This window comes from Pipistrellus kuhlii, unplaced genomic scaffold, assembly GCF_014108245.1.
Source record: "Pipistrellus kuhlii isolate mPipKuh1 unplaced genomic scaffold, mPipKuh1.p scaffold_m20_p_11, whole genome shotgun sequence".
NCBI classification, from domain to species: Eukaryota; Metazoa; Chordata; class Mammalia; order Chiroptera; family Vespertilionidae; genus Pipistrellus; species Pipistrellus kuhlii.
Window position 1 is genome coordinate 2,726,232 of NW_023425416.1, and position 14,822 is coordinate 2,741,053.

The window sequence follows — 14,822 nt, forward strand, 5'->3', positions numbered from 1 at the left end:
ACTTTTTTTGAATAAATGTAAATATATCCTGATGGAAAGTATGCCCTCACTCACGTTATTCCCTGGTGTCATGGCACGCACACCTGTCCCTATGTGGACGTGACAGGCTCTCGTTTTCATTGTGTGAGGTGGGGTGCATGCCTCAGCCCATGCCCTTACCTCTGTCACCTGCCGTCCTTCCCGGGCCTTCGCTGTTTACTGAAATGCAGCAGTGAACATCCTTCCCACGTCCATGTATCTTACCTTCCTCCCAGAAATTCTAAGTTGTGCATGTTTAAATAAATTTGAGATGCAGCAGGAAGTGGTATGTTATTTGTAGGAATATCCGAATATTTTTCAGTATGAGACTAGACAGAAGTCCCTCCTTTATCTGTTGCAGATAATTTGAAATTGAGGGATGAGGAAAAGAAGCTTCTAGGGGTGGTTATTCTGATTGTTAATTGATTTACTTGAAGAGAAGTTATTCAGGAGTACTGTATTATATTAAATTTTCCTTTCAAAGTATAATATTTTATCTGAAATATTTATCTCAAGAAACTGTCTAGTCATGCCTTTTAATTGCCCTTTATTTATCTCTAGAGGCCTGGTGTACAAACTTTGTGCACTCAGGGAGGGGTGTCTCCTCTGCCCTCTCACAGTCCAGGAGCCCTTGAGGGATGTCCAGCTGATGGCTTAGGCCCTGGAGCAGGCCTAAGCTGGCAGTCGGTCATCCTTAGTGCTACGGCTGAGGCGGCAGAGGCTCCAGCCACCACTGCTGCGCTCGCCAGCCAGCCAGTCAGCCAGCGGTGAGCCCAGCTTCTGGCTGAGCAGCTTTTCCTGTGTTGAGTGTTTGCCCCCTGGTGGTCAGTGTGAATCATAGTAACTAGTTGTTCAGCAGTTTGGTCAATTAGCACATTAGCCTTTTATTATAAGGCATTGAGCCAGAACCGGGATATTTCACTTAAAAAAAAAAAAATATATATATATATATAGATATAGATATAGATATAGATATAGATATAGATATAGATATATAAAATTGATTTTTTACAGAGAGGAAGAGAGAGGGATAGAGAGTTAGAAACATCGATGAGAGAGAGACATTGATCAGCTGCCTCTTGCACACCCTTTACTGGGGATGTGCCTGCAACCAAGGTACATGCCCTTGACCGGAATCGGACCTGGGACCTTTCAGTCCGCAGGCTGACGCTCTATCCACTGAGCCAAACCGGTTTCGGCAGGGATATTTCACTTTTGGTGGTGTTGAGAAGGGCTTTTCTTAGACTGGCATTGGAGAGCATTGAAGGAAGGAATTTTTTTTTTTTATCACCACATTTAACAATTCTAAATATTTTTGTTGTTGTTAATCCTCACCTGATGATATTTTTCCATTGATTTTTTTTTTTTTTTTTAGAGAAAGTGGAAGGGCAGGGGGAGTCAGAGAGAGCAGTATCAATATGAGAGATATATTGATTGGTTGCCTCCCTGCAGGAGGCAAGGAATTGAATCCAAAACCCTTTGATGTGCTGGTCACTGTGAACACCAGCCAAGGCAACAGTTCTCAATAATTTTGAAATACCTCTAAAATGTGCAACATAAAGATAAAATTTCATAATTCAAAAAAAGTGCTGTAAAGATAAAAAGCCATGAACATAATATATAACCAACTGAGACTTGGATATTTCTTATTTCTATTGGTTGATTTTCAATCTAAGTTATACAATTTAAAAATAAATTAGTCTGCCTCCTTTAGCTGATAGAACATGTAATTAATTTCTATTTTTAAAAATATAATGTGTTTGGTAAATGTACTGGAAAGTACCAGTTTCTGCATGTTCACAGGCTGTGAACATGGAGTCTGGAACCAAGCAAACTGGGCTCATCCCAGACCTGCAAACACAGCTCTACAGTTTAGGCAGATTGTGTCTCAGTTTCCTCATCTGTGAAAAGGGGGTGATGATATTACATAGCTCATTAAGTCTGTGGGCTGGTTTAATGTGTTAATAATGTCAAATGCTTAGAACAGTGCCTGGGACATCGGAATGTGCAAGATGCTATTATTATTTTTCTTCTTATTAACTAGAGGCCCGGTGCATGAAATTTGTGCACAAGGGGTGGGTCCTTCAGTCCAACCTGCACCCTCTCCAATCTGGGAGCTCTCAGGGGAGCCCTCTCCAATCAGGGAGTTTGTGTCTGTCTTTGCAGTCATATAAGCAAATTGTCTGAGACCCCAGCCCAGTCTGGTTTGGTGCTCTCAGAATAATAGAAGTCTTTTTTTTTTTTTTTTCTTTGCTCCATTGGTGGAGATTTCCTAGAAGTTGCAGGATGTCTTCCCTTTAATTTTTCCTTGACCCTCTGACTTATGTCCTCACCTTTGCTTTCCCTCCACCCTTTGCCTACAAGTAACTTGCTCCAGGCTCACTCTGCTCTAGTGTCAAGGAGATTCCACAATGCATCTGCCACCAGAACTACGATTCCCAGAGTTCCTGGTGCTCCCCTTGCTCTTGATTTCCACTTCTGGTCCAGGGACTGCAGAAACCAAAAGGACTGCGGACTCCAGCCACCCCCAGGCTGGGCTGATAGGACTGGACACTCCAGTGGCATCCCCGGGACCCTGGCTGCTTGGTGCTGGTGTGTGTGCGTGTGCTGGCCTCAGGCTCGGAGCAGGCAGGGTCCTGGGGGTGCCCACTGTGTCACCCCGGCAATGCAGCAGGAGGGCGGGCACCCAACCCCGTTCCTGGCTCTTGGCTGTTTTGTGCCTGCGTGTGTGAGTGCTGCCCACAGGCCCCCCCATCTTTGTTGGGTTAATTTGCATACTCCTGATTGGCTGTGGGCGTCATGGAGTATGGTCAGTTTACATATTTATGTATTATTAGTATAGATGTTAATGGGACGTAATATATTATTCATTAGTCAATGGGTAGATCATTTCAGAGTTACACACATAATGTTTTTAATGTTAAAACTTTTCAAAAAATTTTTCTTGCTCTGAAATTTATTTCCAAAGATATTTACCCAAATGGTTTTGTTCACTGAGCATATCAGAGTGTGTGCAAACAGTGGTGTGTGTATGTGTTGTGTGTACGTGTACCGTGGATAGAAAACTCGCAGGAACAAAGCCCACAGCAGCTGACATTGCAGACATGCAAACACAAAGGGTTGGGGTGGAGAAACAGCCGCTCTGAGGAGACTGAGGCTGAACTTGTAGTGACTCGTTTTGAGGACAGCACATGAAATGAGGCCCACGTGGACTCCGGTTTTCTTGCCGGGACTTTGCTTAGGATTGTGTGCTGGCGTGTGTTACATTCTCAGAGAGCCAATGAATGATTTTATTGCCCTGACTTATTTTGTTTCCTCTTTCAGAGCACGTATGGCTATGGGGACCTCTTCTCTGACACGTGGAAGGCATTTACTGATTATGACGTGATCCATCTGAAAACCTATGACTCCAAAAGGGTACTAAAAACATTTTTTCATAGATTTTCCCAAAACACAAATTTCACTTGAATGAAATAGTTTGCTATTCAAAAATATTTTAATGTAAAATAGGGGTTAGTTAAAATTCATTTTCTGTAATCATGAGTGCTGTTTTGGTGCGAAGGGTACAGATTGCCTCTTCTTACCTTTTAAAATGCCTTTGTTGGTAGGTGTGTTTTAAGGAAGCGATTTTTTCCCTGCTGCCCCGGATGAGATACGGGCTCTTCTATAATACCCCTCTGGTAAGGGTGCTATCTGTTGCAAACATTCATATTTATAAAACTTATTCTTGATCTTTAAGGTAACATGTGCGTACAACTTGCTATCCTCTGACATAGTAACAGAAATACTCACTGTAATATGCACCATTCTTTTAGATTTCTGGCTGCCACAGCACCGGGCTGTTCCGGGCGTTTTCCCAGCATGTGCTGCACAGACTGAACATCACGCAGGAGGGACCCAAGGTAATGGGTCCACAGCAGGTTCTAGAATGATGCCGCTTCGCTCAATGCCGTTTCCTCATCCCCTGGAGGAGATGCCGCAGGAACCTCATTGGCCTGTGGTACCGCTGCTTCATTAGGTGTCATTTTGCTTAAAGAGATAAGTGAGGACTTACTGCATTTTGGGTTCTGGGCGCGCTTCCCTTTTACCCTGGATAAAAAGCCAGAACCACCGTGGCAGAAAAAGAAGTACTCAGAAGACAAGGTTTTCTGTGTTAATTTCGGAACCTCAGTGTTAGAAGTCAGATGTCTACAGTGTATGAAAGATAAACCAGGGAGAGTGGAAGAGTGTGCCTTCTTTCTCTTCCTTTTGCTGTATTTCCCCATACAGCCCAAATCCCCACCTGAGCCACACAGCCCCTGCTAAAAAATATACCCACCTCCCAGACAGGATGCAATGAGCTGGTTTGTCTTCTGGGGCCAAAGTCGATGCATTTTTATTCCCTGAGAAAACAGTGAAGGGATTAGACTAAAAAAAAATTTTTTTCTTAAGTTCCATAAATGTATCCTTATTGCGTTTCATCTCTTTGTAAAAATCACATTTTAGGTTTAGGTGTTCACTCACCTGTCCAGGAGTAGAAAGCATTGTTTTGCCTTTGCCTTCTGATTACAGGATGGAAAAACTAGAGTCACCATTCTTGCACGGAGCACAGAGTACCGGAAAATACTCAACCAGCAGCAGGTGAGTTTGTGGTGTCATTTTTAATGTCACCACATTGAACTTCACTTCCTCTAACTGGTGTGTTTTATTGTTCACAGTGCATTAAATGTTTTGATTGAACTTATTAGCCTTTAGGAAAGTTTGATGGCTATGCCCAGTTCGTTTATTGGATTTTTACTGAAAGGCACCAAACCACTCGTTAGAGTCCCAAGCTCATTTCAGCTGCATCAACTCATGGATTGTATTTCTCCTTGCCTCAGCCACCAGGCCTGTAGCAGCATGGCTGGGGATATACTCACAGCAGTGAGATTCACTCCCCAAAATGCACTGAGCACCTGCCATGTGCTGGGTCCTGGTTCTGGGTCAGGTGAGAAACAGGGTAGGACCAGGTTACAACAACCCTCCACCCCCGCTATTGTTCATTCCTCAGCCTTGGGGAATGGGTGGTGGTGGGGGGAATGACTGCTCTAGCCACTTCCTGCCAAGAGGGGACAGTGAGTCAGGAAGAGTGCAAGAAAGCACAGTAAATATGGTCACCTAGTGGGGCTGCCCGAATGGTCCCTGACCCAGGCCCGGTGGGACTGGGTTGTCAGCACTGATTTTTCCTGGAAAATGAACTTTTGCTTCTGAAGGTTCCTGAGTTCAGGTTCGGGGCATGTGGCCCTTGGAACCGTGCCCTGGGGACTGTGCGGGTTCACGTGTGTTCCTGGGGAGCTGCCTACCCAGGGTTAACCTTTGGACCTGGGACTGGTTAGACCTGGGAGTGGTCCTGAGGCTGAGCCTCCGGGGCATCATGCACTGGCGCAGAGCAGTGAGGCTCTGGGAGGAGTGGAAGCGGATTGAGACCTGCACCAACAAGGGCCAGCACCGTGTAAGGGCATAGTCAGCAAGGCTTCTATAACTTTCGATGCTGTGCATCTGTGTGTCACAGGCACAGGACACAGATATGGGCATAGGACACAGATACAGGCACAGGACACAGATACAGGCACAGGACACAGGCACAGGCACAGGACACAGATACGGGCACAGTACACAGGCACAGGCACAGGACACAGATATAGGCACAGGACATAGGGTACAGGACACAGGCACAGGCACAGGCACAGGACACAGGCACAGGCACAAGGCACAGATACTCGCACAGTACACAGGCACAGGCACAGGACACAGATATGGGCATAGGACACAGATACAGGCACAGGACACAGACACAGGCACAGGACACAGGCACAGGCACAGGACACAGATATGGGCATAGGACACAGATACAGGCACAGGACACAGACACAGGACACAGATACGGGCACAGGACACAGACACAGGCACAGGCCACAGATACGGGCACAGGCACTGGACACAGACACAGGCACAGGACACAGACACAGGCACAGGCACTGGACACAGATACAGGCACAGGACACAGACACAGGCACAGGCACTGGACACAGATACAGGCACAGGACATAGGGTACATGACACAGATACAGGCACAGGCACAGGCACAGAACACAGATACGTTCATAGGACACAGATACAGGCACAGTCACAGGACACAGATACGTTCATAGGACACAGATACAGGCACAGGACACCGATACAGGCACAGGACACAGATACAGGCACAGGACACAGGCACAGGCACAGGACACATACGGGCACAGGACACAGGCACAGGCACAGGACACAGATACAGGCACAGGACACAGATATGGGCATAGGACACAGACACGGGCATAGGACACAGACACATGCACAGGACACATACGGGCACAGGACACAGGCACAGGCACAGGACACAGACACAGGCACAGGACATAGGGTACATGACACAGATACAGGCACAGGCACAGGCACAGAACACAGATACGTTCATAGGACACAGATACAGGCACAGGACACAGATACAGGCACAGGATACAAATACAGGCACAGGCATAGGACACAGATATAGGCACAGGACATAGGGTACAGGACACAGGGCACAGGCACAGGCACAGGACACAGATACAGGCACAGGACACAGACACAGGGCACAGGGCACACGGCACAAGGCACATGGCATAGGCACAGGAGCAGGCGTTTGTGAAGAGCTGGGAGTCACAGTGTTGGATGAAGGTGGCCTAATTCTCAGGGACATAGGAAACCTCAGCTTTGGTTTTCCTAATAGATTAATTTGCTTTTTTACTTGCTGTTTGCTAAAAGAACAGTTGTTTCTCTGTGTAGAAATATTAAAAATGTCTTTCTGCCAAGAATTTAGTATTTCCAGAGGATGAGGTCCAAAGCGCTAATGGTTTGTCTGAAATGAGAAAATGGATAGCAAGAAAATTCTTAACCTAATGGAACCAGCGGAGGGCCCAGGAACCACAGGCTGGAACTCCAGGGAAAAACTAGCAAATGGCAGGAGTACGAGCTGGCATGCAGCCAGCCTCCCTCCGAGCACTTTGACCCAAGTGGGTTCGGGCAGCCTCAGAACCAGATACTGTGGAACCCAGGGAGTCAGGTGTCCAGGGTCACAGCCCACATGGGAATTCAGTGAACTTTAGAACAATGGACCTGAGGCGTTTAGAACCTGAAAAATATCTTATACTAGAGGCCCAGTGCACAAAATTTGTGCACTAGGAGGAGGTCCCCCTCAGCCCAGCATGTGCCCTCTTGCAGTCCAGGAGCCCTTGGGGGATGTCCGACTGAAGGCATCCCTCTGGCAGTCCGGGACCCCTTGCTCCTTACCACCCACCTGTTCACTACTCCTTACTGCTTGGCTCGCTGCTCCTTAGTGCTGTCACGGAGGTGGGAGAGGCTCCCGTCATTTCTACTGCACTTGCCAGCCATGAGCCCGGCTTCTGGCTGAGCAGACCTCCCCCTGTGGGAGTGCACTGACCATCAGAGGGCAGGAGACATTGAGCATCTGCCCTCTGGTGGTCAGTGTGAGTCATAGTGACCAGTCGTTCTAGCGTTTGGTCAATTTGCATATTAGCCTTTTATTATATAGGAAGAGAAAAAAGAAATTGAGAACTCAAATACAAGTAAAACTGGAGAAGGAAAAGAAATTTCACATGTTTCTGTTGCTTTCATAGCTCGTGAATGCACTGAAAACGGTCTCCACATTTGAAGTCCGGATCGTCGATTACAAATATAAGTAAGTGACCAGCACCCTGGGCAGAGCTGGTGTCTCTGTGCTTGGATGCGTCAGCGGGGAGAGAAGGGTTTCGGACTGGAGTGCTGACCCTCTGGGCTGGAAGGGCAGCGGAGGCCAGCAGTGAGTGAAGTGGGCAGGTGAGGCGGGCACAGGGCGAGTGCTCTGCGCTGCTCCAGGCCTCATGTTGCTACCTAACCATCTCATTTTTCTCTCTTTCTTTAAAAAAATCTTTTTTTGTACAAAGTATTACATAGGCTCCTTTTATCCCCCCATTAACCTCTTCCAGCCTGCTGCTGCCCCCCACCCAAAGCCCTCACCACCCCACTGTCTGTGTCCACGGTTATGAATATATGCCAACTAGTTCATGGGTTGAGCTCTTTCTACCCACTGACCCCACCTTCCCTCTGAGGTTCAACAGTCTGTTCATGCTTCTGTGCCTCTGGGTCTATTTTTAAAAAATACATTTTTATTGATTTTAGAGAAAAAAGGAGAAGGAGAGAGCGGTAGAAACAATGATGAGAGAGAATCATTGATCAGCTGCCTCCTGCATGTCCCTGCTGGGTATGAGCCTGCTACCTGGGCATGTGCCCTTGACTGGAATGAACCCAGGACCCTTCAGTCCGCAGGCCGATGCTCTAACCACTGAGCAAAACCAGCTGGGGCTGATTATATCTATGTTTACAATTTTGTTTATGGCCTGTGTTACTAGTTTTCCACTCAAGACAGCTATAAAGGTTCCTTCTAAGATAAATGCATTTAAGTTTTTTTAAAAGAAATGTTTACTTGGGAGAAATGTAAAATTACTGACTCATTAAGTTATTAAATACTGGAGTAAGGCTTGAAATTGGCAAAAAGATCATGGTGGAATGTGAATTAAATTGGGAAAGACACTTTATAAATATTGTTATTATGAGTCTTGAGCTCAACTGGTCTTAATACTTTGTTCTCTCCATCTGTCTTCTATCTATTCACAGGGAACTTGGGTTTTTAGATCAGCTAAGGATCACCCACAACACGGATATATTTATTGGAATGCATGGAGCTGGTCTTACCCATTTACTCTTCCTTCCGGACTGGGCTGCCGTATTTGAGCTGTGAGTATTTGGGGCGGTTTTGCATTGCTGCAGCTCATGATGCTCTGTCTGCACGCTGAGACTTCCGCTCAGCACATTAAAGGCTAAGCACTAATCATTCCAGGGAAGCCACATCATAGGCATCTGGGAAGAAAAAAGACCTAATACTGAAAAGGAGAAGGCTGCAGCCTGCCATTTCACTTAGCAAGCAAACCACCTGCTCCTCCCTGTCCCAGTGGGAGATGTGAATCTGAATTCTTTTATTTTTTACTATTTTTAAAAAATGTTTATTATAGATGTCCCCCATCCTCCCGCCTCCCCTTTCCTTCCCTTCTCCCTGTCCTACCCCTGTCCCGGCCTTCACCACATTATTGTATGTGTCCCTGGGTTATGCATATGAGCATATAAGTTCTTCGGTTAATCTCTTTCTGCCCTGCCCCTTCCCTCTGAGAATTGTCAGTCTGTTCCATGTTTCTATGTCTCTGGATCTATTTTGTTCATCAGTTTATTTTGTTCATTAGATTCCACATGTGAGTGAGATAATAAGATATTTGTCTTTCTCTGACTGGCTTATTTCACTTAGCACAATACTCTCCAGGACCCTCCATGCTGTCTCAAAGGTTAATGGATTCTTCTTTTTTTTTTTTTACTGCTGCATAGTATTTCATAGTGAAAATGTACCACAGCTTTTTTTATCTACTTGTCTACTGATGGGCACTTAGGGCTGTTTCTAAATCTTAGCTATTGTAAATAACGCTGCTCTGAACATAGGGGTGCATATATTCTTTCTGATTGGTGTTCTAGGATTCTTAGGATATTCCCAGAAGTGGGATCACTATGTCAAAAGACAGTTCCATTTAAAAATTTTTAAAAATGTATTTTATTGATTATTTACAGAGAGGAAGGGAGAGAGATAGAGAGTTAGAAACATCGATGAGAGAGAATCATCGATTAGTCGCCTCCTGCACACTGGGGATGTGCCCGCAACCAAGGTACATGCCCCTAACTGGAATTGTACCTGGGACCCCTCAGTCCACAGGCTGACACTCTATCTACTGAGCCAAACCGGTTTTGGCCCATTTTAAAATTTTTGAGGAAACTCCATACTGTTCTCCACAGTGGCTGCACCAGTCTGCACTCTCACCATCAGTGCACGAGGGTACCCTTTTCCACGTCCTCACCATACTTCTTTATTGATTACCAGAGGCCCAGCGCACGAAATTGTGTATGGGTAGGATCTCTATGCCTAGCCTGTGATCAGGCCATCTCCCGCCTGCTCACCAGTTCCCAGGCCTGTCCCACCGCTTCTCACCCGGTCCCCGTGGGTCCCCGTGGGTCCCCGTTTGCCATGCTGCAGTTGGAGCCTGTGGACTGTGGGGAGGGACCGAGAGGTGGTCATTGCACCTCATAGCGACTGATTGAGTGGTTGTTCTGGTCGTTACACCATTATGGTTGCTGGGCTTTTATTATATAGGATTGGTGTAGCCATTCCTGCAGGTGTGAGGTGATGCCTATTTTAGTTTTTATTTGCATCTTTGATGATAAGTGATCTTGAGCATTTTTCTTTTTTGGTTAATTCTCACCCAAAGATATTTATTTATTTATTAGAGGCCTGGTGCATGAAATTTGTGCAGGGGGTGGGGGATTGTCTCTCAGCCCAGCCTGCACCCTCTCCAATCTAAGACCTCTTGAGGGATGTCTGACTGACCTGGATTGGTCCTAAACGGGCAGTTGGATATCCCTCTCACAATCTAGGACTACTGGCTCCCAACTGCTAGCTTGCCTGCCTTCCTGTGTTACCCAAATATATAACACTTCCAAGGTCACTGACCTGCAGGGGAGGACAGTAGGGGTGACGAGGCCAGCAAGGGAGGGCAGTTGGGGGTGACCAGGCCTACAGAGGAAGGCAGTTGGGGAGGACCCAGGCCTGTAGGAAAGGGCAGTTGGGGGAGAGAGATCAGGCTGGCAGGGGAGGGCAGTTAAGAGCAACCAGTCCAGCAGAGGAGGGCAGTTGGGGGTGAGATCAGGCCAGCAGGGGAGAGCAGTTGGGGGTGAGATTAGGCAAGCAGAGGCAGTTGGGGGTGAGATCAGTCCGGCAGGAGAGGGCAGTTAGGGGTGATCAGGCAGGCAGGCAAAGGCAGTTAGGGGCAATCAGGCAGCCAGGCAGGCAGGCAAGCAGTTGGGAGCCAGCAGTCCTGGATTGTGAGAGGGATCCCAGATTGGAGAGGGTCCAGGCTGGGCTGAGGAACACAGCCCCCTTCCCCCTCATGCACAAACTTTGTGCACCAGGCCTCTGGTAATTAATAAATGAGAATACTCAAATAAACTGTTTTACATACTGACCCCTGTAAGCCTGGGTTGCCCACCTGTAACCCCCCTTAGCCTGTTCCCCGTGCACATGACCTTTTGCAAGAAGCTGTGTGGGAGGTGCATGTTTCCCCAGAGAGCTGTGGGCTGGGCACACACTGCGACACGTCTCACTGTGGCTGCCCGGCCGCAGGTACAACTGCGGGGACCAGCGCTGCTACCTGGACCTGGCCCGGCTCCGCGGTGTCCACTACGTCACCTGGCGCAGGCCCAGCAAGGTCTTCCCGCAGGACAAGGCAAGTGCTTCCCTGCCGTGGGACGTGTGTCCTTGTGAGTGTGAAACACCGCTGTGAACTGCACAGGGAAGTTGTTCTCTGGAACACTGAGCTGTGTCTCATATTAGCAAACTGGAGGAAGAGGGTAGTTATTTGCTCTGTATCTTTAATGTTAACGAGAAATCTTCATGAAATTGGGGCCTAGAAAGGGCTATTCCATCGCATATAAGAGGGATCAGCAGACCGGAGATCAGCAGGCCAAATTTGGTCCCCCACCTGTTTTAACAAATAAAGTTTTATTGGGACACAGCCATGCCCGCTGGCAGCTCGTGCCCTTTGATGGCAGAGTTGAGTCACGTGACAGAGGCTGTGGTCCACAGAGCTGAATATGTGTTCTTTGGACTCTACCAAAAAGTATTCGCTGACTTCCGAGGGAGAGCACACATTAAGTTAGTGGCTTTGGCCAAAGTAAAGTAGTTTCTTCCTGTCAGAAAGCCACGTCCTCCGACTGACAGACGCGTGTTTCGTTTGATTTTCCAGGGCCACCACCCCACTCTGGGGGAGCACCCCAAGTTTACCAACTACTCTTTCGACGTCGAAGAGTTCATGGCCCTCGTCCTGCAGGCCGCAGACCACGTATTGCGACACCCGAAGTGGCCGTGGAGGAGCAGGCGGGACGAGCTGTGACTGCGGCTGTGTGTGTGTGTGTGTGTGTGTGTGTGTGTGTGTGTGTGAGGGGGCCGGGTGGGGGGACTCCCCTCCAGTCCCTCAGCCAGGCGGCCGTGTTCCTCGTGTATCCACCAGCCCCAGGGCTCTCCCTGGGGGCTTTCTACTGTTTCCGGAGACATTCGTGTCACTGCTTTTTGTCGAGATACTCTTTGCACTGAAATGACTTTCTGTAGTTCAGAAACCGGCCATGGCTCGCCAAGGATGGAGCTTTCTTCTTTGCGGACCCAAGACTCAACTTTCTCAGCTACCGAGTCTGTCGCTGGTCCTGGGGGACACTCAGAGGGGGTCATTCTGGGGACGCCAACCTGGTGATGATGTCGTAGTAAATTCACCATGGCCTTTATTTGCCATAATTTATTCAGAGCACTGTTTGTGGTAGGAAAAAGAAGCATGCAGCACCACACCCACACTCACACCCACACACACACCCACTCTCACCCACACACCTACTCACACACACATACTTTCACTCATACTCACACCCATCTCCCCACACACACGTACTCACACACACACACACACACACACACTCACACACCTACACACACTCACATACCCACTTATACCCCCACATGCCCACACTAACACTCCACTCACACCCCCAAACACTCCACTCACACCCCCCCCACACACACACATTCACATACCCACACGCCCACATACACACACTTACATACCCACTCACACTCACACTAACACTCCACTCACACTCCCTACACATTTACACACACACACACACACACACACACACCCCTCAGCCCTCCCCACACGGGTGTGAGTCTCCGGGCTGGGCCATAGGCCGCAGCTGCAGACAGATGTGCTGTAAGCCCATCAGCCTCACTCTGTCCCAGCCCAGACCCGCGCTGATTCCCTGCTGTGTCTTTTCAGCTGCTATCAGGAGCCTGGATGATCCTCTGCTGTGCTAATTTATAGTCACGTATTTCATATGCAAATCAGGCTTCCCAGGATGCACACCGGGACATCTTTGGAACTGCCTGGGCACCTTCCAGCGGGCTTGCATGGCTCCTGCTGGTAGCATGTCTGTCCAGCCCTGGTCTCCGGGGGGCGTTGCAGCCTGTGTGCGTGCCCCATTCTCCCAGGACGTGCTCCGGTATTTGTGCAAGCTGCAGAGAGCCCATGGAGAGTCTTTCCTGTAAAAAGACACGAGTGCATCATCCACTTCAAATGCAAAGTAGCCATCGGAAGTGCTGTCGACGGAGAGCATGTCCGAAGTGTGGCCCATCGGAACGGGACTCATTTCCGACTGTTGGTCAGCTTGCTTTTGCAGTAGAAAAGCATGGGCTTCTCTTACTGGGAAATGTGGTGTTTACATGTTATTAGCATCTGACTTGTCTAATGTAGAGGCTGGTGACTCCTGTTTTTTAAAGTCTTCTTTTAAAATTAGCAGATTACTTTTGTACATTTTAGAGTTATTAAAGAAAAGAATAATGTGTCACAGGGAATGACTGAGCAACCTAACCCAGCTATGAACAAGTCTGCTGCCCCTGCCTTAAAGGGGTAGGAACAGTCTTCTAGAGGTCAGGAATATTTATGAAAATATCTGCAAAAACAATAGTGCCCTGCTGCAGCAGTAGCTTTGATCTGGGTCTTGAAATTGTGTGGAAAGAATGGCAATGTGAGCATAGTGAGTGGAATTGCTGTGTGTTTTGTGCAGGATGCCAAGTCTGGCCGGGAGGGCACGTCAGTCACCGAGGGCATGTCTCCCGGGCGTGGGCCAGGGAAGCCGAGCTCCACCGTGGCAGGAGGGGCTGAGGCAGCGTCGCACTTTCAGTTAGACATCAGCATCGGAAAAGCTATCTTCTTACCTCATTCTAAGGAGCGCGTGGAAATGGGATTCTATTTATTTGCTAGTAATAGACGTGAGAGTTTCAGAAATTGAGAACAATTTTATAATAAAACTATGATATTTGAATATTTTATATTTAAAGAGAGAATATGTTTTATATAAACGAAGTACATTTGACACTATGGAATTAACTTTTATGGTAGCAAAAGAAGCCTTCAAATGTTATAAAATTTACAATGTCATGACTGCTCTTTTTTACTAAATCTTTAAAAGCGATGCATTTCATAGTTTATACATTTGGGGATTTGGGGTATGGCTTTGGAATAAATTTTCATGTATTTCATTTCAATACCAGACCATTTTCAAGGTCTTCTGTGTCTGAATGTTATATGCTTGCTTTTTGGCAACCCACCAAGTCTAGATTATAAAAATTAAGTAGCTTGATGATGGAGAATTCAGTTTAAATAAAAATTATACTTTATATATATATATATATATATATATATATATATATATATATATCTTTAGCAGTTTATTATATGACTAGAGGCCCAGTGCATGAACATTTATGCATTGGAAGGGGAGGGTCCCTCAGCCTGGCCTGCCCCCTCTCACAGTCCGGGAGCCCTCAGGGGTGGGAGGCAACCTGCAATCAGGGGATGGCGATGCCCCATCACATATCTGCTGCTGCCACTGCCGGCAGCGCAAGCCTTGGCTTGCCCTGGTTACCTGAGCCTTGGGCAGCCCTGGGCACTGCCACCTTTGAGGGTGTGGCAATCAATTAGCATATTCCCTCCTTATTGGCTGTGGGTGCCATCATCTTTGAGGGTGTGATGGTCATTAGCATATTCCTTCTTTATTAGATAGGATGCTTT

General features: G+C 47.5%; 1 protein-coding gene across 3 annotated transcripts in view; it reads left to right on the plus strand.

Moving 5' to 3' along the window:
- EOGT (EGF domain specific O-linked N-acetylglucosamine transferase) overlaps positions 1–12,483 on the plus strand; it is a 34,964-nt gene extending 22,481 nt beyond the window's left edge. The window contains exons 9-16 of one of the 3 annotated variants that reach the window (XM_036430574.2): positions 3,343–3,435; positions 3,627–3,698; positions 3,834–3,920; positions 4,570–4,638; positions 7,695–7,756; positions 8,731–8,850; positions 11,330–11,432; positions 11,952–12,483. In XM_036430574.2, coding sequence (XP_036286467.1) covers positions 3,343–3,435; positions 3,627–3,698; positions 3,834–3,920; positions 4,570–4,638; positions 7,695–7,756; positions 8,731–8,850; positions 11,330–11,432; positions 11,952–12,098 — 753 coding nt within the window. In that variant the 3' untranslated portion in view covers positions 12,099–12,483. Of the gene's footprint in view, positions 1–3,342; positions 3,436–3,626; positions 3,699–3,833; positions 3,921–4,569; positions 4,639–7,694; positions 7,757–8,730; positions 8,851–8,953; positions 9,119–11,329; positions 11,433–11,951 lie in introns of those variants that run through there. The other 2 variants (XM_036430575.2, XM_045578945.1) reach the window with 2 other exon arrangements.
- The last annotated feature ends 2,339 nt before the right edge of the window (positions 12,484–14,822 follow it).